This window comes from Pleuronectes platessa, chromosome 22 (genome assembly GCF_947347685.1).
Source record: "Pleuronectes platessa chromosome 22, fPlePla1.1, whole genome shotgun sequence".
Lineage (NCBI taxonomy): Eukaryota > Metazoa > Chordata > Actinopteri > Pleuronectiformes > Pleuronectidae > Pleuronectes > Pleuronectes platessa.
This window is the reverse complement of record NC_070647.1, coordinates 14,777,708-14,801,328: the sequence shown is the minus strand read 5'-3', so window position 1 is coordinate 14,801,328 and position 23,621 is coordinate 14,777,708. Positions and strand designations below refer to the sequence as shown.

The 23,621-nt window shown below is 43.3% G+C and overlaps 1 protein-coding gene and 1 long non-coding RNA gene across 2 annotated transcripts; one reads left to right on the top strand and one right to left on the bottom strand.

Annotated features, from left to right (window-relative positions):
• si:dkey-159a18.1 (sortilin) lies at positions 1-10,794 on the bottom strand. Its single transcript, XM_053414877.1, has 21 exons — positions 10,273-10,794; positions 9,810-9,872; positions 9,414-9,490; positions 9,223-9,319; positions 8,501-8,668; positions 8,146-8,219; positions 7,793-7,839; positions 7,302-7,438; positions 6,788-6,871; positions 5,659-5,719; positions 4,300-4,452; positions 3,733-3,830; positions 3,531-3,630; positions 2,921-3,095; positions 2,643-2,836; positions 1,957-2,149; positions 1,391-1,507; positions 1,171-1,315; positions 972-1,078; positions 436-553; positions 1-356 (listed from the first exon to the last, which is right to left on the bottom strand). Exons 1-21 carry the CDS (start codon positions 10,519-10,521, stop codon positions 342-344), a joined length of 2,472 nt encoding a protein of 823 aa, XP_053270852.1. The 5' UTR covers positions 10,522-10,794; the 3' UTR covers positions 1-341.
• Positions 10,795-13,330: 2,536 nt separating this feature from the next.
• Positions 13,331-16,864, top strand: LOC128429068 (uncharacterized). The gene is made up of 3 exons (XR_008333869.1): positions 13,331-13,424; positions 15,009-15,077; positions 15,333-16,864. It is a non-coding gene; the product is annotated as an uncharacterized LOC128429068 (long non-coding RNA).
• The last annotated feature ends 6,757 nt before the right edge of the window (positions 16,865-23,621 follow it).

Sequence of the window (23,621 nt, the reverse complement as noted above, 5' to 3'; positions counted from 1 at the left end):
CTTGATAACATGCAATAATTTATTTTTCACAAATGCAAATGATATATGAACTGCCATGTTTTGTTCTCACATTTTGACAGACATAACAAGGTGGTGCAAAACAGAGTAACATAAAAAAATACTGTACATTATAAAGGAAGCAAAGTAAAGCAATGAAATGAAGTGAACTCAATATCAATAAATTAATACATTTAACCATGTAATGCTTGTCATTAAAAATCCCCAGAACTCGGCTCAAGGGTCGCTCCCGTCCAAACATGAGGCGTCAATCCAACACAATGAAGTCGACAGTCTTTTTCAGCACAGAAGGTTTCCAAAGTGGATCTGTCCGTTAAGATGTGTCATTGGATAAGATCCTGGCATGATGAGAAACACCTGTGTTAGATCGTTTTGGAGAAAATCCCACACAGACGTCAAAGTGATAATGAGGCTTACGTCGTCTGAGTCGTGATGGCAGACGGTGCCGTTGCTGCTGGCGGCGCTTTCAAGGTCCGGCGTGATGCAGTTCCCGTCCTCCTGCAGCTGGAGGGTGGAGAAGCGATACACAGGTGTCCTGCAGAGGGAGACAGGGAGACACGACAAAGAAGTGTTAGTGCAGCACAAGATACAAGATACATTTTTTTATCCCAAACACATGCACAGACACACTCATGCAATCGAGGGAAATTTGTCCTCTGCTTTTAACCCATCTGGTGCAGGAAACACAGAGCAGTGGGCAGCCATGTACGGCGCCCGGGGAGCAGATGTTGGGGGAGTAAGGTGCCTTGCTCAGGGGCACTAGACAGTTGGGGCAGTTGGATTTTTAGACAGATCCAAGTGTTGTCCATTCAGGTTCGTTTTTTGTTGTTGTTGTTGTTACTCTGTGGAGTCGATTTTCAATTTTCTGCCCATAGTCCCAAGTTCTTCTGCCATTAGTCCATCGCCTCTCCCAAGCGTGTGTATGTGTGAGTGTGTGTGCGTGTGTGACTCACCTTGTCCTGTAAACCACTCGCTTGACAGCAATTAGAGCGCAAGCGACCGCCACCAGGACGATGACCCCTGCCCCTGCACACACCAGGATCAACACCAACTTCTCTCGCTGCAAAAACATGCAAACACATGTTAGATTCATAAAAAAAACTGGAGATAAGCATCCCGAGAGTACACAAACTGCACAACACATCTACACACCGGTGTGTCGAAGACCGGCCCTGGAGGCACTGACACGGCAGGCGGGCGGGGGCTGGGTTTAACGCCGCAGGGTCTGATGAAGGTTTGCACAGCGAGATGAGGCGTGAACCCCCCCTCACACTTGTTGCTCGGGACCTTGCGATACCTGAGAACAGAAGCGTGTGAGCATGTGGAGAGAACGAGTGTGTGGTCACTCGATAAAAGGAGAGAATATTATTACCCGGTCGTCAGCAGCTCATCCTCCTCTCCGGTCAAACACATCTCCAAGGTTTTATTCGCAGCGTCGGGTTGTCGCAAACACTCCGAAGTGTTCGGGTGACGATAGTAGCCGTAGTCACTGTAACGGAAAGAGAGTGAGATATTCTCCGTGCTGACTCAAGCTGCTTTCAGACATGCACTGAACTCCCTCCCCCCACAAATAAGACAATCAGACTCCATCACATCATTCAAGTCTCAACTCAAAACTCACCTGTTCAAACTGGCATACTCTTTATAACTGGACCCTGTGCACTTCACTTGTTTTTATGTTGATGTTCTGTTTTAATGTTGTTTCTATCTTTCATGCTTTTATCTTAAATCCTGTATTATTTTATTGTAAGTCGACCTTGGGTGACTTGAAAGGCGCCTCCAAATAAAATGTATTATTATTATTATTATTATGTCTGAAAACGGCTTTAGTTACTGCCCCCAAAACACGTCCCCAGACATGTTTGTTCGATGGATTTTGCAATCTGTGGACATGATATATGTATATTTCTTCCTCCGCTCACTGAGAACATGTCTTACCATAAGTAATCGTGTCTGGTGCACAGACAGGGGTTCTGCTTCTTGCTCACTACAAAGCTTTTCCCGTTTCGGCACACAGATTGTTTCTTTAGCCTCCGGTACGTCTCCTTGACCCCCAGGACGCAGGCGCTTCTCTCTGAAGCCCCGCCCCCTGCAGAATGAGCAAGCCACTCTTCATAGTCCAGATTGTTACCTGAGGAAACAGACAACGAGCAATTAACAATAAAACCGACTGTCGGATGCAATATAAGTTATTCCCTGTGAAATTGTTGAAAATGACATAAAAAGAAACAAACATGGTTGTCTAAGTAAACAGAACTATTCCGTGAGGCTTTAATTTTTTTGCTCTTGTTTCTTCCTTCAACCAATGTTCGTGGAAATCCGTTTATGTAGGAGGAAGCTGATTGAGAAAAATAAGTATACGAAATGAAAGAAGAACAATTACAGAGAAATAGAGAAACGCAGCGTAAGCAGAATAGTAAACTGTGAAATAAGAAGTGGTTTGACGTGTTATTTTCACAGCATGTTGGTTTAAGGGATGTGATATAAAAACATTTTTAAAAGAGGAAGTCAGCGTTTTAGACGTCTAGGTTTTGGGAAGTCCCTGGATTGTGCAAGAGAGATAATCTGTGGCCAGACTCCACCTCCCTCCACCAGGCAGACAGGATTAAAGCAGCTTGACTCACACTCTCTGGTAATGACACTCTGGAAGTCAATGGTGACGGCAACCCACATGGGCTGGCCGTCGTCCTCGGGCCGGAACCCCCACACGCTGACATTCATGGCCTTGGTGCCCGGCTCGGACGCCAGGCCCGCGAAGAAGAAGGGCTGCTCCGTGAAGTTGTACGACTTCCAGCACTGGCCCTCGTCCGTGGAGAACCTGGAGACCACGGACAACATGACTCCATCTCCCTCTGCCCCCTCATTGACAAGTAATGCATGACGTTAAAAAACCGCTCAGTACTTGATCGTCTTGACTTGTCCCTTGCGCTGGGCCTCCACGGCCACAATGAGACCCCCGGAGTCCAGTATGCTGTAGTGGTGAGGGCCCCTCAGTATCCCCCTCCAGTTGTAGCCCCCGTCTGAGGACACAAACACATCTGGATGCTGCGACGATGACAGAGAATCACCCACTGTGCCTGAAGACGAGAGGAGAGTTCATCTTTTAATTATCGCCGCGTCAGACTTACAACTGGTCATTGTGACGTTTAGAGCAACACTGTGTTACTTTTACTGAGCAACAGCGCCCTCTGCAGCCCCATGTGGGCAACCATCTGTTTGGCTCAATGTCCAAGCAATTTCCAGGGTCGAGGAAAAACAAAGCTTATCTATCTCTTGACTCTAAATCACAACTGAACAATGGATATTAGCGGAAGAGCTGCTGCTGTAACAAATCCACCAAACTCTGATTAGAATTCTTCATATTCCAAGTCCGTGAACCAACAAACTAATTTAGAAGCTGCTGTTTTAAGGTTAAAAAAGCTGCATAGTGTTGCTTTAAAGCTGAACATTTGGAAATGCAGGTCTATACTTGGACTGGGAAACAAGAGCTGGGTAAGTTGCAGTTAAATTACCATGAGCGATGACCAGACCGATGGCCATAGGCTCCGACAGGGCGAGCATGGGAACTATCTGGTTGTTCCGACTGTGTTCTCCATGAATATGCAGGTTGCACTGATGACACACACACACACACACACACACATGTAGGTATACAAATGTCTTTAGTCAGCGATAATAAACTTAAGCTCATTTAAACCCAAACGTGTAACGTACTTTCTTAGTTTGCTCGCTGCAGTCCACGTTCTCCGGTTTGTTGAGTTGTCGCCAGGTCCCTCCTCTGTTGAAGGAGATGACGGATCGTATACGGCCGTCTGCAACACAACAGAGGAGGGGAAATGCATTGTGGGATTTCCTGCCTTCTGGGGTAATAAGTAAAGTAGTTAAAACCTGGATTAATACATCAGCTTGCCTCGCCTGTTACAGTCAATGCAAAAGCTCCACAGACAGAAAAGTGTGACGAAAAGGCCAATATATCAGCTTATGGCTCAGATACTAAACTTTACTTCAAACTTATGCTAATCTTTTCCATAACGAACCCCCAACGCTAAAGGTGCTTGACTTGCCAAGTGTTTTATTTAAGGCTAATCCCTGAACTGTGGTCTAGTAATGTTTTAATCTTCTGGGGGCTTTTCTGGGAATTTAGTATAATCTTATTAAAATTGGTATAAATCACGTCAGCATCTACCAGAATAAGGCCCATGGTGTAATAAACTGTGATGGTCCCTTAAGATTTAACCCGGCTGTTTGAGTGTAAACCCAGATGTCAGAGAGAGGGCCTACCCTCGTCCAGTTTATTGGTGAGGTACACTCCTCTCAGTGAGGTGATGTTGGTGAAGTCGCTCTTCCTGTGCCCCTCAAACAGGTGGCGCTCCAGAGACTTGGAGAACAAGATGCCGCGGTCGTCCGACGTGTACATGGTCCCGAAGAAGGTGTCTAGGGCAAAAACAGACGGAAGACTGACTGTTAATGAAGAGATTTTTATTTGTCATTTTCATGTGTACTAAATACTAAATTGATCAAGTACCCAATGTAAAGGGCAACAAATCATAAATGAAGAAAGGAGTGTTTGGAATTTCATAATTATATTAGTAAAAAAATTTAATGTCAAACAGTTTGTAATCCACCTGACTCGTTTTCTTTCCGAGACATTTCTGACAAACCACATGTTGCACTTGTGCAAACAGGATATGGTTAATCTCTTATTTTTATTTCCTTGCTGTTAATAGACGAACAAAAAGTTTCCTTCGACCTTTACATCCACCACAAAGGTGGTGTGGTGGATGAACCAACACGCTGGCACCAGATGTGGAGCGATAAGAGCTGGAGGCGGCGCAGCTTCTAAATAAATAAATAAATAATGGTGCTATGCTGGCAGCGATGTGTCAACGTGAAAGCAGTAATAATCAAAATCATGTTAAACCTCCATGTGTGGCGCCTGGTGTCAGCAGCCGCCGAGCTGACACCGACTTTTCACGACAGCAACGTGTCCCCATCAATCATATTCTAACTGGGGGGGGGGGGGGGGGGCGAGCTCAGCCGAGGAGGGTGACGGACGTGGTTTACTTTTTCTAGTGTGAGCTTGTTTGTGTGCGTGCATGTGTTTGTGTATGTGTGCGCTTGTGTTACACCCTGATCCCAAGATATGTTTGTCAGCTTTTGCGGTGTAACCTAAATCTGCAGCCGACGAAAAGATAAAAAAAAGAAGATCTGCTCCCGTATCTCCCCTCTTTATCTCAGCTGGAAGAAAGTCTCTGTCACCCCAGCCTACAAACTGGAGCACTACTTAAAATAATAATAATAATAATAATAATAATGAAAATGAATGAGAGAAGAGGGACTAATTGAGAAACAGAGCGGGGGGGGGGGGGGAAGGAACAAAGGGCCGGGCGGCTGGACTCACATACACAAACACACTCATATGATGGAATGATTTGTCAGCAATACCAGGAACTTGAGAAACCAGTCCTGTCTTTACCGTTGAGCTTTTCCATTACAACAAAAGGGGCTGAGAGGGCTGCCACTCCTGTCGGGCCGGGCTCTCGGCGTGGGCAGGACCACGAGCATGTGTGAGGGTTGTCTCTTTTTTTTGGGGGGGGGGGGGGGATTAAATGTCTGTGTGTGTGTGTTTTCTCCCGTTACCTCCTGGGTTGTCCACATGCATGAAGAGCATATCCACATCTCCGTCCAGGATCGAGTAGAACTGCATACACGCACACACACGCACACACAAAGGAAAAACACACACTTAGTTGTGTCTCCATGACTTCAGAGGACATTACATTGATTTCCAAGAGACTTTCTGTAACGATCCCTATAATTAAAAACCCTTATCTAAACATGAATCCAACTTAAACCTAACCTTAGCCTAAACCTAACCTAACATAAATTTCACCCAAACCCAAACCTAGACATAAACTTCACATTTGCTTTATTTCAAACCTAAACCGAACCCTAAACCTAAACCTAGACCTAGACCTGAAATTGAATGATTAACATTGCAGGGACCTGGATTTCATGTCCAGAAGGAAGACAAGTCCCCATAAAGTGACTGTGTAAACACATTAAGGTCCCCACAACATGAGTAATACCTTGACCAGCCACATACACACACAGCATGAGGGCGAGACAACTCGGATTTGCGATTACTGAAAAAAAATTAAGAAACAACAACTTTGTGATGACTAATTTACCTGTCTCCAGAAAACCGTGCCTAATCATCGTGAGACAGAGTGTGTGTTTGTACTGTCAGCAAGATGTGGTGGGTGTGTTACTGTGTGTTACTGTGTGTTACTGTGTGTTACAGTCGGAGGGTTTTCGCCAGAGCACATCTGTTTTCTTTGGTTTTACAACAGGAAACGTTGCCACTGATGTTTCTTCTATAGGTTAAATAAAGTCCATGACCTTCAACCACTCAGAGCACATGTCTGTTACAAGGACAGTGTCAAAGTTTCCAGACATCAAGTGGAACTCAAAATAAGAATGAGACATGTGACAATGGAAGTAATGATATCAACATCTGTGTATTTCCTGTGGTAGGAGCTTTAGTCTTTGTTAAAGGTTAAATGTTGTCTAAACACAAGTAGCTGTACAGGAACTTTGAATAAAATAGTTCAAAATATTGTTTAAACTAAAAATTGTTTCACCGATACATAAGTTGACACGCTTATTACGTTTACGGTACCTGACAGCTACAGTACCTGGTCTCACAGTCACAATCCAGGCAGCACAAAGTAAAGTTTTAAATTGAATAGAATATTTTATTTCTCACCTGCTCAGTGGACGCAGAAGGCAGAAGTGCTCGACTGAAGGTGTCTCCTTGATCTGATGAGAAGTACATGACACGAGGGGATCTCTGCGAGCAGAATAATTCATCACTGTAAATAAACTTGTTTAAAGAACAGAGTGACAAGTGTGCTGTTATCGTTTCAAGGTGCAGTTTAAATTTGGTGTATCTGTCATTGCCAGAGAATGAAGATGCACGATGCGTCTCCACGTCTAACTAGTTGAAACCGACCTCAGCAGAAAAATGAACCCTCCAACATACATCAGTGTGATGAGAACTACTTAAAGTGACAGAAACCAACTCTGAGAAACAATGTTTTAACTTGTTTTTTTGGTTGGTCCATGTCCCATTCTTAACATGGAGGAGGTGAGGTTTATGGTTGATCCTGCAGCCAGCCACTAGGGGCTCCAGTGTTGTCATCTTTATATCCAGTGTATAGTCCGTGCCTCAAGAATGCGCATTTGCATGGAAATAAATGTGTGTTTATATCGTCTCTTACCGGATCCTCCATCACAGAGAAGAAGAGAAAAGCTCCGATGTAGCCAAAACTGAAGATGTCCTCGTGGATGGTGGTGAAGGTGTCCCCCAGGTCCTTCGTCCTCTTCAGCACTAAGTCTCCCCGCTCGTCTGCCTCAACTACAGCGACAGGAAGCAAACTCAGCAACGAGTACGTGAGGTCAAGTCTCACGGTTTTCTTCTGTTCTTGCTCATTCATACTTGTCTCACCATTAACTACCACTGATCCGCTGCACATTATTTTAGGATATTCTTATTTCTTGTCTTCTTTCTCTTTATTGTGCATTTGTTCTGTATGTAATGCTATTACTAGTGTCTTCTTTTGGTCTACTGTGTTTTTATTGTTTTATGGTTTCCAGTCATTAACAGTCATTAAAGGGCGATTTTTTTTAAATTATTGGATTATATTCACATTTATTAGGTCTCACGTGATAAAAACACTTTTAAAGGTGCATGTTCTCCATGGTTTCTTACCAGTGTCGACTCGAGTGCAGCTGAAGAACAAGTTGACACCAGCTCCCCTGAAGGAAAGAAGTCAAAACTCTTTCAGAAACACAGGTTTCACATTTCAAATATCGCTTCAGTTCAATGCATCGTGTGCAGCAGATATATAAGTATAAAGTGTAAATATGCAACATGGGTATGAGAACAATTAATGCTAAAAGTACACATTATACACACACTGAAACGCTATGTAGAATAAGTACAGCATGATGTATATGCAGTATTCAGTATTTTTGCAGATATATTTAAGGGCATAAATAGTACGTGCTTCACTAAATATCCTTCTTCAGACACAAAGGGACTCGTTTCCTGTTTATTCTCACCATGAGAAAGAATGCACTCCATCATGAACTTTTGTCCACTTGGCACCAAAGTCCGTCGAGAGCCACAATCCTTCCTGCGTGTCAGGAGGGAACAGAGGAGTGTTTACCTTTTAATTGAGGTGTGTGCTTGATGTGTGAGTGTGTGCTTGTCTATTTGTGTGTGTGTGTGCGAGTGTGGGGGAGTGGATGGGGGGGTGGGGGGGCTTAATGCGAAACACATGTATAAAAGTGCTGATTCTTGTGAGCACAAGGTTTTTAGGTCAATGCAGAGGGAAGGAAACCACAGTGAGAATCTGAGTATTTGTGAGCAGAATGGCCACGGATCAGTCAAAGAACAGTCGGCTGCATGGCTCACGTCGATGCTGAGGGCCACGAGGTAGTCGGGGTTGAGGAAGTGGTACGTGATTGGCTGAGCCAGGTGGAAGGGCAGTTGGATGAACTTGAAGGTCGCTCCGGCATCGGTGGAGGTGAAGATGATCCCTCCCGGGTGGTCCACCACCGGCGTGTCCGCGGTCAGAATCACCTGAAATCCCAAAGCAGAGAAATTAAATTATATCAAACTAAATTTAAATTAAAACCTGACTATAGAAAGTTATTTCTGTTCTTTAATCCAGTGGAGTCGCCCCCTAATGGTCATTTGAGAATACCACGCTTCAGACACTTTGGCATTGGCTTCACTTCTACACAAAGCATGTTCTGAACTCACAACATTTCACAAACAAGTGTTAATGCTATAACATGGCTATGTGTAGATAGAGAAATCGTACAACTGGCCCCTTCCTGCTGCTGTTACTGTCACCAAAGTGTTTGCTTGTCGAGGCATTTCTGTGGTCGACCTGTTTTTGAACGTGTCAGCCAACACAACAGCACACTAGGAGAACTGGTTTGAAAGTTAAAAGGTGGCACAAGCTGAGCGGACGGCAAAATGTGAGATGTCGTCAACAACACACACACACACACACACACACAGACACACACACTTCCCTCGGTGTGAAACTCTGAACAGCTACACACAGACACACAAAAGGAAGGCCGCCGGGTGTCAGAACTTATTGGAGAATGCTCTTGGTGACTTACGGAGCTTCCTGGTCCAACGCTGACTCCGAACTCCTCCTTTATGAACGTGTTGTTGATGCGATGGGAAATGTCGAGGAAGGACTTCCCATAGTTCGTGCTGGTGAGAGAGCGAATCAGGTGAAGTTCTGCCCGTATGAGCTCTACACACATGGGACGGATGTTTTCCTGGTGGATTTCAGACGCCCACTCACCTTCTGTAAAGTCGTGAGGAGCCTCCGTCTAGATAAGTGTTGATGGGAACGCTGATCGTAGAAAGCACCAGGACCACCTAGGACATATAGCAGAGCAGCTAACATTTATTAACTATTCAAATATCTGAATTAAATAGATTTCAAGGAATGCGAAAGTTATCATTTTAATTTGTTTATTACAAACAGAACTTTTCTCTTTCTATTCCTAAATATAGCGGCAGCCTCAGGAAAATAGAAATAATAAAAATGAAACCTAAATATGAGAAATATGAAGTTTCTTTTATTGAGCCACACACTGCTGCAGATATAAAGTCTGAATATGCATCAGACTGTGTCAACACAAACATTTTGTGTTTTAGGAGGATGACGTGATGCTTGTAGCACAAAGATACTCACTCCTGTACCATCGCCCACCCATGTGAGAATCACATAGGAGCCATCATCACCATTAAACCCAGTCTATGGGAGAACGAGAGAGGAGACAGACGTTATCTACAATAATACCTTTAAGAAATAAAGAGATAACTCGATCCAGATTTATTCACACATCTTGAAAAACTATCTTCAAGAATGTTAAGTGGTTGGGAACTAAAACAGAGGTTTGAATAAAACATCATGGAATCAGTTTAATGTCCTAATTTCTCTTGGAATTACAGTCTCCCTTGTTTATTTAGGAATGTTATCAATCAACAACAACCACAAGAAACAGCTGCAAAGACAAATACTATTTCTTCTGAAACAGTTTTGTCTGTGTTGGAAGTTAAGTTCAAACGTATGACTCATCTGTTGGACATTGAAACTGCCCATTCACCAAAACCCTTCCCTTGGTGCCAGCACACACTTCAAACACATTCCTTACCTCGTGAGTGTTGTCGTCCAGAACTTTGTGTTCGGCCGGGGTGAGGGGGAGCCGGCAGGAGGTGAACACAGGACCGTGAGAAAGCTTGGATGCGCCGCTGCCCTCTCTCCTGGGGCGAGCGCGCACTTGGCCCCGGCTCCCATCCAGCTGAGGCCGGGGGAGGGTCGCGGTCCTCCCCGCGCTGCCCCTGCCCTCCGCCGCCACCAGACAGACGCACGCCCCGCAGAGGACCACCAGGCTCCAGAGCATATCCGAAGTGACACCTCGCCGAATTAAGTTAAAGGATAAAACCAGTGGGGCGCGATGTTTGGCGCTTGTGGCACAGGCTGGTGACCGTGCGCTCTGAAGGCAAGTGAAGCTGTGAAGTGCCCGCACGGGTCATTAGCATAAGAAGTGCTGAGTGAGGTGGTGCGTCCTCAGCCTGCAGGTGTTTCTGCCCGGATCCAGGTGACCTGAGCCGCAGGGAGCATTTACAGAGGTGGAAAAAACGCACCATGTGGACACGTGCACTAATACAGTCAATACACTGTGACATGAATAATAGTTTAGAGAAGTTTGAGGTTGTTTAAAACAGCTGTGAAGGCTGAATTTGAACGTGTTGGGCGTCATGGTGCAAAAGTGCCAAGAGATGGGTTCTCTGCTCTGACGCAGGAGAAGTTTACTCCTCAAACCCAAAGCCCTGATAGTGTGCCCTTTAAAGTGGGCTGCCATCTATAGGCCAGTCTCCATAAGTGCCTCTATAGCTCCTACACTTCCCATAATGCAACAGTGAACTCTGTCTGTTGCAGGTTCACTGTCTATATGTAACAACAAAATTGTCAATCAACTTAGAAAAGTGACTTCCACGGGTAACTTCACTTACATGAACACAATTTATAACCGTACTTGGAAAAACCTTGATGTTCTTGTGTGTATCAAATACCAGTTATAGCAGCTTCGTGATGCATGTCTACCTCCCTTACCTTTCCTTCACGTTTCATTTGATTGTTTTTCGTTTTTGTGTTTTTTATACAGCACACTATCACAACACCCTCGATACAAAGATCATCAAATCAGACGAGGAAATAAAAAGAACCAATCCCCAACCTCAAATTTTTTGCCTGAAACCTCAGAGGAGTGATTTCTCGTCCTCTCTCCTCCAGCTTGTGACGAAAAATACCAGAAATGACACTGAATCACGTAGAGGCGATAAAACCAAGACAGTGGTGTAGAGGCTGCACGGAGCATCTTCATCTCCTTGAGCAGCTGTTTCCACATTTGAGTCACTGCTCACTCCCACAGACGTGAGCAGTCTATAGGACTGGTCCCTCCTGCATTAAATACAATACCTTCTTTTTCTTTGTCCTCCCTGAGATCCTGCCCATGTAGGCACAGGCTGGTGTACCCCATTAAAAAGTTGACAGGACTCATTTTGTTAAATTGTAACCAAGAGCAAAATTGGCATAATGACGCCAAGTCTCCATTCAACCCCAGACTGAATACAAGTTCCTTCTTGTCTGAGTCTTTGGTTTAAAGTCAAAATTCCTTGCGTGTCCAATATTTGGAGCCAAACTCTTAAAACTTTATTTCCACTAATTCTCCGCTGGACATGTATTGGACTTATTTCAGTTTTCTGTAAAACGCTGTAACTACTCATAACAACACTTCATTTTGATTCAATTCATTTTATTTAGAAAAAAATACACAATGACCTGAAAGAATATTTCCAAAAGACAACAACATTGTAATATTTAGTGCATGTCATCGTTCAGTAGTGCAGTTACGTTTGTCATCAGACTGCCAGGGGAACACAGCTGTGTTTTACAGCAGATGGTGCAAAGTAGGAACAGCAGACATGCATCCACCTAAAGAAAAACTGTCCCGGTCATAACATGTCCACCAAGTCAGACATGATGACGTGTATTGTCAGCGATGAAACCAGTAGTTATTGTCTCCTGTAGTTACTGTTTCTTGGTCCATCGCCGGTGTCCAACATGTCCACCTAGCAGACATTGTCATACGTCCAGATGTTTCCACTAAGAGCCAATTCCTTTGTCCACACACGATCCTCTGCGGGTGTTTCTTGACGAGGGCTCTCTGTGCGTCTGCTGGTCCAGATCCAGTGTGTAGTTCTGGTCCGGGACGTACATCAGGCCGCCGATGGAGTCCACTAAACTGTAAAGGACCGCAAAGACGCTCAGCGCGGTTCCAATAAAGTACATCTTCAGGACTGCGGCCGCCATGGCTCCACCGGGAGAGGAGAATCGGCTGCAGGGAAGAGGAGACAAGAAAAGGTCAGTTAATTATTGAAGACTTCAGGACATGTTTACATAAAACTGGGCTTGGTCATTTACAAGCAAGATAGCAAGCGGAGGGACCTACCTTAAAAAAAGAATAACTCTCTCCTCAAAGCTACGCCCTCAAAGCACATGGACGGGCACTGACAACTCCTCCGATCGGAATTTGATGGGCTTGCTAGCGTCCAGCTATCATCTGAGCCTCATTGATCTTTATCTTATGGTCTAGGAACTCTGATAACATGCGGATGTGGATGTGGATACAGGAATAACAGGAATATTAAGGAGAATTAAGTGGGTTTGTTTGTGCTTGTAGCCGATCCACTTTTTATATTCTTGAATGTTGAATATTTTCAATTATCTTTGTATGGTTTTAACCTCATATTTTGACACCTTGCCTGACAGCTGTTCTAATTTATCAATGCATCACTAGGTTATCGTGTTGATAGATTCCACATAAAACAGTGTGAACATAGATTTCTTTGTACACTATAAGCAGTATGGAGCACGAGTAAAAAAAACATATTTACAGATATAGAAAGATGATTAAGTATTAGATAATTAATGATTTATGGAGAAGGGGGGAGATTAAACAAGTTTGCACTTCTTCTCACTCCTTTTCGAATACTTTGATAAAATCATAAAGTGTTTAATAATATTTTTCTCCTCATCAGTTTGTAAACAAAACTCTTTCCAGTTTTTTTCCCCCACTTGTTTGTATTTTTTCCAAATAAACACAATAACGAAAATAAGAAACACAAAAACAGGCACTTAAAGAGACAGTGACGCCAGGACATAGAACATGGATTCAAAACACAATGACCCACAACACGGCAACACAACGAAAGTGCTCGTGAATGCTTGTGAAAGTAAAAGGTAAGAACACGTGGAGACACAACTTACCACCACGCACTCATCCGATCCTCTGTTTCTCCCTCAAACGCGGGTGTCGTACCGAGTGGTCTGTGTCACACGTTCGATTCCTGGATGTTGCACGCCGACGATCCTCATCGCATCTGCCTCAACACGAGCAGTCGATCTCCTTCAGCAGCGCGGAGCTTGTGAGGCAGCAGTGACATCATCACCTGAGACACAGCAGCAGCAGCAGCCGCTTCCTGCTTCTACCCACACACCCCCCCAGGGAAGTTCAGGACTTTCCACTCACTTGTGTTTTTTAAGATCTGAACACAGCTGTGTCTACTTACGACCCTTTTTCTACGCTTCTTTGATTTATGTGTATTTACCATAAAATGGAGTCCTCCTGGATAACCCCAGCTAAAGGAACAAAAACAGTTTACAACTAATCTGAATCTGTTTTATTGTGATGGTACTGTTGATTTTAAGATTCAGACATAATAAACAACAATTCATTCGCTTTTATGTGGTTCTGGTGCAAAGGATTCGAGTCTATCTCCCGTTTCTGTTGCCAGCATTCGCCCAACGACTATATTTTTAAGTTTCTTGGGACTCAACGACACGAGAGACACGACATAACCTCTGATACCAGTCAACGATTCATCTGAGACCGAATGTCAAGTATTTAGTCACAAATTAAATGCATTCAATGTCAGATTTACATTTCGACCTTGTGAAACCACGGGATGAAAGCTAAAGAGGAACTGCCAAACAGCCTCAGTGTCAAGAGGCTTTTTGTGGCACCTATGGGAGCTAGGGGAAGTTCCAAAAAGTCCATGACTCAGCATTAACTGGGACTGAAAACTGATCCAAACCCGTCATGCATTCTCTTTTTTGTGTCTGAACCTGTGCTGAGCCCGATGTTGTTTAGGAACATGCAGTTACAAAGATCCGACTGAACATCGGAAATCGATTTCAACTTTTGGTCCGAACTCGTCCAGACCCGTTCACACTGCCTTGTGGAGCTCTGTAGAGACTCAAGGCATCACATGACGATACAAGTTAAATCACTCGTTTAATAAACCAGTTTCGGTTTAAAAAAATAAGAAATAGAAAAAGTTGCCTTCCAAAAAAAAAGATAATAACCTAGAATGACTTCTCGTTTCGTTCTGTCCTGCTGTGGAAGAAATGTTCGACAACTTTTATTTGTTGTTCACTTTTTAACTTCTTTATTTCACATATTTATGTCTTTATTGTCGTCTCTTCCTCACTCTGCATGTTTCCATGTCTATTTATAACTTCTCCATAGAGTCTGATTCAAACGTATGAATGTTACTGAGACGATCATCTGCTGTTTCTCGCCTGATAGAAAGAGGTTTGTTTTATGAAGTGCGACTTGATTGTTGATCCGACGCAGACACGTCTGTTGGTTTTCAACTTGTTGTGAAGTTTGACTGAAAGTTTCTCAGGTTGTGTGAGTTTCCTCCTGCAGCCCAGCTTCTGGTGACATATTTGGGAAGTTGACCACAGTCCAATCAGTTATCGTTGTACTTCTTTTTGAGACTTTGAAGGTGGTATCTGAGGAGGTTGTTTTATCTCCCACAGGATAAGAGGAGGTTGAAGAGCCAGACACTGGTCTTGTCACCCTCTGGCTCAGGACCAGTGAAGATGAGAGTGAGTAAAATTAATTTAGCAATACAACAAAGTGTTTTTGCAACACATTAACTACACACACCTACACCCACAGCTTGATGTGCTTGCTCAGACCCGTTCCTACTCATCATTAACTGATATGTGATTTAGTCATAAGCCAAAGTGGAGATTCCAGTCTCGGGTCGGGGAAATTCCACCACCATGTAGAATGAGCTCAGCAGATTCACTCTGCTGGTCCGTCTCATCTGACTTCACTTCCTCTGTGTCTTGGACCAGTTTTTGCGGAAGCTCTGTCACCCTCCAGAGAACCACTGGCCTCGCGACAACTCTCAAAGCAACACTTCTGTGAGTTATGAGTCGACAACGTGATAAGGAAACGGCAACATGTCAGCTCAGACAGGCCCTGCACCCTGACTCACAACTCGCACGGAACTCAAATGATTTCTTCTGTGTGCCGGAGGATTGATACCTTGAAGCGCTTCAGCTTCAGAGAATCTGGTCTTGTGATTTGTTGAGATTAGAATCAAAGCGGAGAGTTGTTTAAGCAGCCTCTAGACCAGAGCCTCGAACATGAGGTTTTTGCTCTGACTCACTTTTCGCAAACCGCACAAAAAAAGTCTACTTTCCCAGCAGCAACTGAACGGCAGCCAATAGTTCAGATTACAAACAGACACACACACACACACACACATCAAATCCTTCTGTTTACATTTCTCTTCCAGGCCTTAGAATAGATGACACTCAAGCACAACTAATTATATGTTTCTATACTGTGTATATGCTGTGGGCTGCATACACTGAAAGGATGACAAAAGACTCTGGAAGCTCTGGTTATTTGACGCATTGATCCACAAAGTCAAGATCATTAATGGAATTAATTAGCACAATATATTGATTACCTGACTGACTAATACATTTTAATGCATAATAGTATTTTACAGATGCAATTTATGTGGACTAGAAACTAATCTATTTCCTCTTTAAACAACAGAAAACTGCACTTGGGGGAAATCCCTTTACTCTTATTAAGTTTGGAAGCAATAAATCAGTGCGTCCACTAGATGGAAATGTTTGACAGTTGTGGAGAGCAAATAAAGTCTCACGTGCTTCAGGTCTGAAGTGATGCTCCTACGTCTGAGTGAGAATAGAGGTAGAGGTATGAATAGAATCAGGGAATATGTGGAAATACACAAACGACTCTAAAGCGACAAACAACCTGTTTTGAACTCACCAGACTGGTTTTAGAGCATATTTGATGCTTTTAAATATTGTTGTTTTTTGTTTTTGTTTTTTTCTCTGTACCAATTGGGATAATGTAGTGTGTCTGTACCATAGACAATTACTTTTGACTTAACTTAGAGCCAGAGTCTGCAGAGTAGTGATCATTGTAGCGTGCCACGGTATTCGAGGTCTTGCAGATACATGGTCTCGACCAATGGTGAGTCAGTCCCAGTGTCAGACCGTTTTAATTGCATCAAATAACTCATTTAAACCAAACTTTCTATAAAAAACACGTGGACAAACACAAGTGTGAAAATAACTAGTTTTTTTTAAACTATACTCCAGCCAGCCACCAGGGGGTGATCAAGACAGTTTAACTTCACTTCCGGGGAGCTGTCATTTGCACCGTCTTTATATATACTCTGTGATTTGTACTGTTTCTATAAATGTGTTTAATTAATTGAGTGAAAAAAAAAACATTTGTGTACAATGGTCAATGGTTTTCTAATTTGTGAGAATGTCTGCTGGGAAAGGCGACGCACGTCTTAGGTGCAGATGAGTTAGAGTTCATGTCATTTCCATGTCTCCTGACACGTGGGGGCCACACAAGGAAATGAAACACACACATTTTAAGATAAGTGAGCACAACATATATTCTGGCAGGCGATCATCTTGGTCACAGGTGGAAGGGATAACATCAAGAATAACTGCGTTTCACTGACTCCTCCTGTTTGGACAAGTCCATAAAAGTGACGCAGATGAATAGAACACACAACTTCACTCATGTGCTTTTTGTACTGTGACATATCCTCCATGTTAAGTATAGTTAATAACCTGAAAAGGTGATGTGTTCCATAAATGTTTCTATTTATGTTGTCCAGTGTGTCTTCAGTCCCACATTCCCACCAGCAGTCGAAAATATTCGGTGTCATCTTCACTTTCTCTTAACTTTTGTTATTTATTCTACATTCACTTTCAGTTAGTGACATTTTATTACATTTTACAACCAACTTTAGTTCACCCCCCGAGCTCTGTTATCTTTAGCTTTTGTAGTTTCATGTTTAATCTAATCGAGACGAGCGCTGGTTGGACTCTGGGAAAACAGCTTCAGCTCCCGTGTGTGGGACTCCCTGTGCTTTAGGGTGAATGTATGTGCACAGAGAAAAGAAGGTGGCGGACATTTTTCTAGCCTCAGTAACTCAGACTGTGTTTTTACTGACTCTGTCATTAGAGAGCTTTTCACCAGAGCCACAGAAAACAAGATGCAACTGTTCTCACATGCCGGGTTGAACTCTTGAACCCGGCTTCTGCAGGTTTCAACAAGTTAATTACAACTTTATTGACTTTAATGATGAACGTTTAAGACGTATTTCAAGTAGGACAGATATGAAGGAATGTCAGAGTCCTAGAATGACTTTTACTTAATTGAAGTTAACGAGATGTCAGACAGACGGAAGTTATGCTTTCACATAGCCAAGCTGAGTGACATAAATTCTCACCTGGATGTTTGTAGACTCAGTTATCAGTTTGGTCTTCTTTGCTGTTTTATTACAGTGTGCTTACATAGAATAAACAAAATAACCTAAATCTGTATTGCTTTCTATGATCGTGTTGAGTTTTTACGTTTCTATGTTTTTATTTTTAGTGTCTTTCTTTTAAATGATGTGTAAAGTGTCTTTGAGTTCCTTAATAAGCTCTATACAAAAAGTATAATTATTATTATTATCGTTAAGAAGGAACTTAAACATAAGCTAATTAAACAACATAAATAATCAACAACTAATTTCAAAGTTTGTCAAATATTAAGGACTTTGACATAGTCTGTAATATTTTAACATGCTTAAGACATTTTATGGCCAAAAAATTCAGATTATCAAATGTTAAACATTTTAGGACCCCACAAAATGATACCTAATAAGGTGAAATTAATATACACAGTGGTGCAAAATAAAATAATTTAGAGAACCTTGTATCTGTGGTACTATTGATTCAAACAAGTCACACACACACACACACACACACACTGATTGCTCTTTTGTCGGGAATGCTCACCCTTGTGTTAAACCTTATGACTCTGATTTGTCTCAGCCCGTCAATGACTGCCGACCCTGTGCACATGACAGTCATTATGATTAAGTGGTTGAGTGAGTCTGAGGACACGCATGCACGTGTGAAACCTAGAGTGGGCTCCTCCCGTCGCTCCTGCATGTGACACAAACCCTATAATGCCACAGATGATGCGGGTTCAAAGTGCAACAGCAGCGAGGATCTAAACTCAGATACGACAGCAGCATCACCACATCCATCTATTCAGATTACACAAGCATTTCATTTTTTTTCCCAGTATTAAAAGCCTTGATTTAAAGGATTTGTCACGTGCACTGGGCGGGTGAGGGGTTTCCGTTAACACGTGTCGGGGAAGGCAGTGGGTTGTAAGTGGGGAACTTACTGGAGCCTCGGAGGACAGGCTTAGAGGATTTTCCATCTTAACGTCCCAGCAGCTGTCACAAACATTCAGGCACCTGGAGGTGATCCCTTCGAGAAGAGTGAGGGCCCCAAGTGTGTGTGTGTGGGGGGGGGGGGGGGGGGGGGGACCTCTTTAGATGAGGATCCTTAGTCGAGAACAACAGTTTCCCAAAATAGAACAATTCAACACAATCATCCCCATTTATAGTGTGTTTAAACCTCACAATACATGTGAGTCAAAAAGACTATAGATGTGGAATCGTTGGTGCCAACGTCTCTTGAAGTGCATTTGAATCCAGTTTGGTTAATATGTAACGCTGACACTCTGGTGCTGGTCTGACCTCGGGCCTCTGGCTTTTCAGGAAGTGACTCGGTTCTTCGACGAGGCCCGCGTAAACCAGGAGAAGCCAAACAAGCCGTGCCTGTGGCAAGAGGAGCTAAATTTACACGTTCACTGTTTGGTTTTGGAGACAAATACAAAAGCAACACACCACCATCTTGCTGCCTGAGCTGTAGGAAACTGAGCTGCTCTCGCTTGCACCACGTGGCCAGATCCCGTTCATTCTAATGCACAAAAAAAAATCCTCTTTGTGAAAGTGACATGGTGCCGGCAATAGATAGAAAGCAGGATTAACTGATGCGTGGAGGGGGGGGGGGGGGGAGACATGGAGGGAGCCTCATGCATGGAGCACTCAGCGGGACAGTGCCGCTCGCTCCATTCAACTTGTGGAGGATTGCTCGAGGGCCACGGCGGCTTTATCCCACATGTAAGTACAGTGGCGTGTCCTGCGCCCCTTCCATTTCCCTCCGCCATCTCCTCCACCATTTCAAAGACATCAGCACGGCCGCCTCTCCACAACAACACCGCTCTGCTGCTACTGGCATCATTACCACAGCAACACCCTCTCAGTGGGAGAATCTCCTAGGTGACGCCCTCTATTGACACGCCTAGAGGTGGCCGGTGCCTTTTTGTAGGCAGGTGCATCCGTCGCAGGAGCAGAAGGAGTCGCCTGCCACTGGTTGGTCTTTTTTTTTCTGCTTCTCCCTCTCCGTCTCTGTGGGAACACCTGTGTATCTGGTCTGGAAGTTGGCGATAGAGTAAACAGAGCAGGCAAAGGAATTCCGATAAGAAGATAAGACACACGAATGGGGAGTTTACATTTTGTTTCTTTTGTGCAAAATGTAACTTTGAAAACTTGCTAGACGGCTCGTATAATAACAGGGATTTCAACTTTCTGCTGTTGGGACCCAAACGTGACCTTCAGCTGCTGGAAACCGTGGCTGTTTGAAGGCGGTTTGAAAAACGGGTGAAAGGCTGCAAAGCAAAGCAAACAGGGGGACACTGGACTCAGAGACTGACCTTGGACCGAGGATGGAGGGGTATGGTTATGAGCACTTTACTGCAGAAGGAGAGAGGGAGAGCCAGGAGGCGGATAATCTGAGAATCGTGGCGGACACCCAGCTGCCACGTGGGAACCTTGGACCCCGGGAAGGGGAACAGTACCTCCGGCAGACCTCGCACGGCCATGGACACGAGACTGCAGCCCAGAGATACAGCGCCACGCGGATCCAGGCCGGCCTTGGCCCAGAGAGGTGAGTTACCGGAAAACACGAGGGAGAATTTGCCACTTTCAGGTGTTACTCGCAATTTGTGTACGTTATTTGTTTCATTAATGTGTCACAAACGAGTTTCCCGGCTGTTTGCTATACCAATTTTCCTTGCTGTAGCGTTAATGTCTTTCGATCTCTGCAAAAGATGAGGATGCTTGGTCAGTTCTCTGATTGGCTGCACCTTCGTGACGCTGCACATGTAAATCAACTTCGTGCCACTGGGTCGGTTTACACATCGACTCACACTCGCATTCAGATCAGCTTGCAAATGCCCTCATGTTGTTTAGTCCCCTGCTCTACACGATGCACTTTACTCGTGAGATGTGCGCCGGCCTCGGAGATAGCACTCTGGTCTTGTGAGCGGATGCCCTCGTAAGAAAAGAAAAACAACAAAGCAGAGATGTTAAGTTGCCAGGTCCTATTTTTATCGTTGCTCCCCTGCCCCTGCTGCACACACACAATTCCACGATGCATCATCATCAAGGGAGGAGAGAGTGAGCGAGCGGCGTGCTGCAGGGCGGCCGAACAAGGCTGAATCGACCGCTCAGAATAGCAGCAGTGCATAAAGGAACCACTGACCGATATATGCAATGGCCGACATTTAACTTGACACAGACACAGGGCCGGGGACAGGGATCCACCTTCGTCCCCTCGGCAGACACCTCCAGGGACCGTCAGCTCAGATTATTAGAACAAGGAAGGACCAGGGGGAATGTGTTACAGGGAAAACCTTAATCCCGACTCTGAGTCCTAATCCCTAACTTCTGACAGACAGGATCTGCAGTTCACTGGGCCATAATTAGCAACCTCATTATACAACACATTGTAAAGTATGATGTTAGCTCTTTATTTTGGTGATACTGCATGGAATATCAGTTTTATATTGAGGAGAATTGCTAAATACACATTCTTGGTGTTCCTAAAGTGTAAAACACGAAGCCGATTTCCCTCATTTCCCTGAAAATTTGGTCGTGAACCCTGTTATTCTGCTGCGTGAGGCCGTGGACGAGGCAATAACAGACACTGACAGGCGTATTTTTAGTCAGTCAGAGAGCAGCAGTGAATTTATTTTGTCAGTAACTCTTGCCAGCCATTTGTGCCGCCGACAGCTTGATAACCAGAACAGCGCGCTGAACAGGACCGTCAAGCAATGTGAGCGGGGCATGTCTGTGTGCACTGCATTCTGGGAAGGTTTTTATGTTGTTTGGCTTAAGTCAAGAGATTTACAACTAGTATGAGGTGTTTTTATTTTTTTACAATGTTTTGCTTTGCTTACAAGTACTACATTTTTAAAAGATTACTTATTTATTTCCTCCCATCTTAATTTCCTTCCTTACTTCCTTTGTAATCAGATTCCCCAGCAGCTAATTACCAATATTGTCTTCCTGGTTTTAATTCCCTTAATTTCCTGCCTCTAAATATTTGTAAACACCTGTATTTTGCGTTAACTTTGGGTATTAAAATAAAAAGAATTACATGTGAGTCTTCTTCCTTCAGACAGCAAAGCCGCAGCCTCAGCTACGCTCTGTCACAAGTGGCCACCACCCCCCCGCACGCTCATTACAACTGTTATCATGTGAATAAAATGTGCTCGGCTCTGGCCTCTCACTGCGCTTAATCCAGTTTAGATGATTTGACTTGTGACCAAAATTCACAGCAGCACCTCTTCAATTCAACATAACGTTTATCTATATTAAAATAGGCGTGCATTTTTTATTTTTTTTTTACTTTGAGGAAGGAAATCAATACGTCCTTGTCCTCATTCTTTCTACAGATCTGGGGAATGACTCAGCAACTTATATTCCTTCTTTTGTAAAATTAGGATTTATTTATAATAAACCAATAAACAAAAATCAAATAATTTATTTATCAAGTGGTATATAGTTTTTTCCCCAATAAATTTTGAGAAAAACTGAAACAATCACTGTTAAATTTGAGGAAATTATCAGACTTGTTATCTTTGGAGTAAAAGTACTTCATCACAAATAAAGGTCGAGGTAGTATCAACAGAGTTAACACAAAAATATCAACCATACAAGTACTTGATCGACAGAAATACTGTTGTAAAGATAGAAAGTATTTCACAAGATAATGAGTTTGAATGTTAAATCTTAAAAAGGACCCTACTGACCTAACTGCTTTTTTTAATTCTCTCCCTTCTCATTAGAGACTGAAAAGGGTTAAACAACAGACTCCAGAACAGTACTCAGTAATACTCCTGAATACTCGTAATCTAGCCCCGCAGGCCACGCGGCACGCTTTTAATAAAGGGCAATAAAGCACATGTCCTGTTTTTATAATGCACTTAACTACTTTATCTGGTGGTTTGCTGCTGCTGATTATCGACCTACAGGTGCTGGTGTCCATACATTTTAAATGTGGAGGTTTTACGTATTTCAACTTTTGTTTTATTGGTTGAACACGGCTTTTAGGATGTAGTATTCTTTTCTTTTTAAGGGAACAGATTTTACTCACGTGTTTTATATATATATATTGTGTGTGTGTGTGTGTATGTGTGTGTGTGTGTGTGTGTTTTCTTTACCATGCTTGGGTGACACAAATTCCGATCATTCTGAATCTTCATGTGAAAATACTCTAAGTGCATTTGCAAAATTTACCTTTTAAATTTAGTCCATGAATAATGGAGGCGATCAAATAAAGTACCTGAGTAATAATGTCCATTACTGCCACACAGACACACAGACTTCATGACCTCAGAGGAAATTACACTGACATATGACTTCCATAACCATAGTTAGTACTTGCCTAACCAAAACCTAACATGAACCTAGTTTAAGCCTAGTAATTGCCTTACCTTCACCTAAATCTATACCCATCTAGTCCTAACCTCAACCTAGACCCAACCTAAACCATTGCTGCTACTTGCCTAACCCTAACCTAAACCAAAACATAACCTTAACCTAGATTAAGTTTAGTAATTTCCTTACCCTCACCTAAATCTATACCTAGACCTTACCTTCACCTAGACCGAAGCTAGATCATAGTTACCACCTTACTCTAAATTCTCCCTCAACCTGACCTTGTCTTCAGCTTAATTATTTATTATCTCTATTAATAGAAAATAAAAGGTATTTATAGGGACTTGATTCTAAAGATAAGATAATCAGTCAGGGATAAACAACAGTAAAGTAATACTAGGTAGCATGCAGTGTTTTATAATGTAAGGAGATATAAGAATAAGATGAAATACATATATGGAGTAAAGATCTACAAAGGGACCCAGTGTAAACAGTAAGATCCTAACCA

What these genes read in the sequence shown, in the direction of transcription:
- si:dkey-159a18.1 (XM_053414877.1), bottom strand. Translation starts at nt 10,521, where the DNA reads ATGCTCTGGAGCCTGGTGGTCCTCTGCGGGGCGTGCGTCTGTCTGGTG. An exon ending in GCGTTGGACCAGGAAGCTCC is followed by an intron (nt 8,669 to 9,222) that starts GTAAGTCACCAA and finishes TTGGGATTTCAG; the next exon opens with GTGATTCTGACCGCGGACAC. An exon ending in GGAGTGCATTCTTTCTCATG is followed by an intron (nt 7,840 to 8,145) that starts GTGAGAATAAAC and finishes TCTTTCCTTCAG; the next exon opens with GGGAGCTGGTGTCAACTTGT.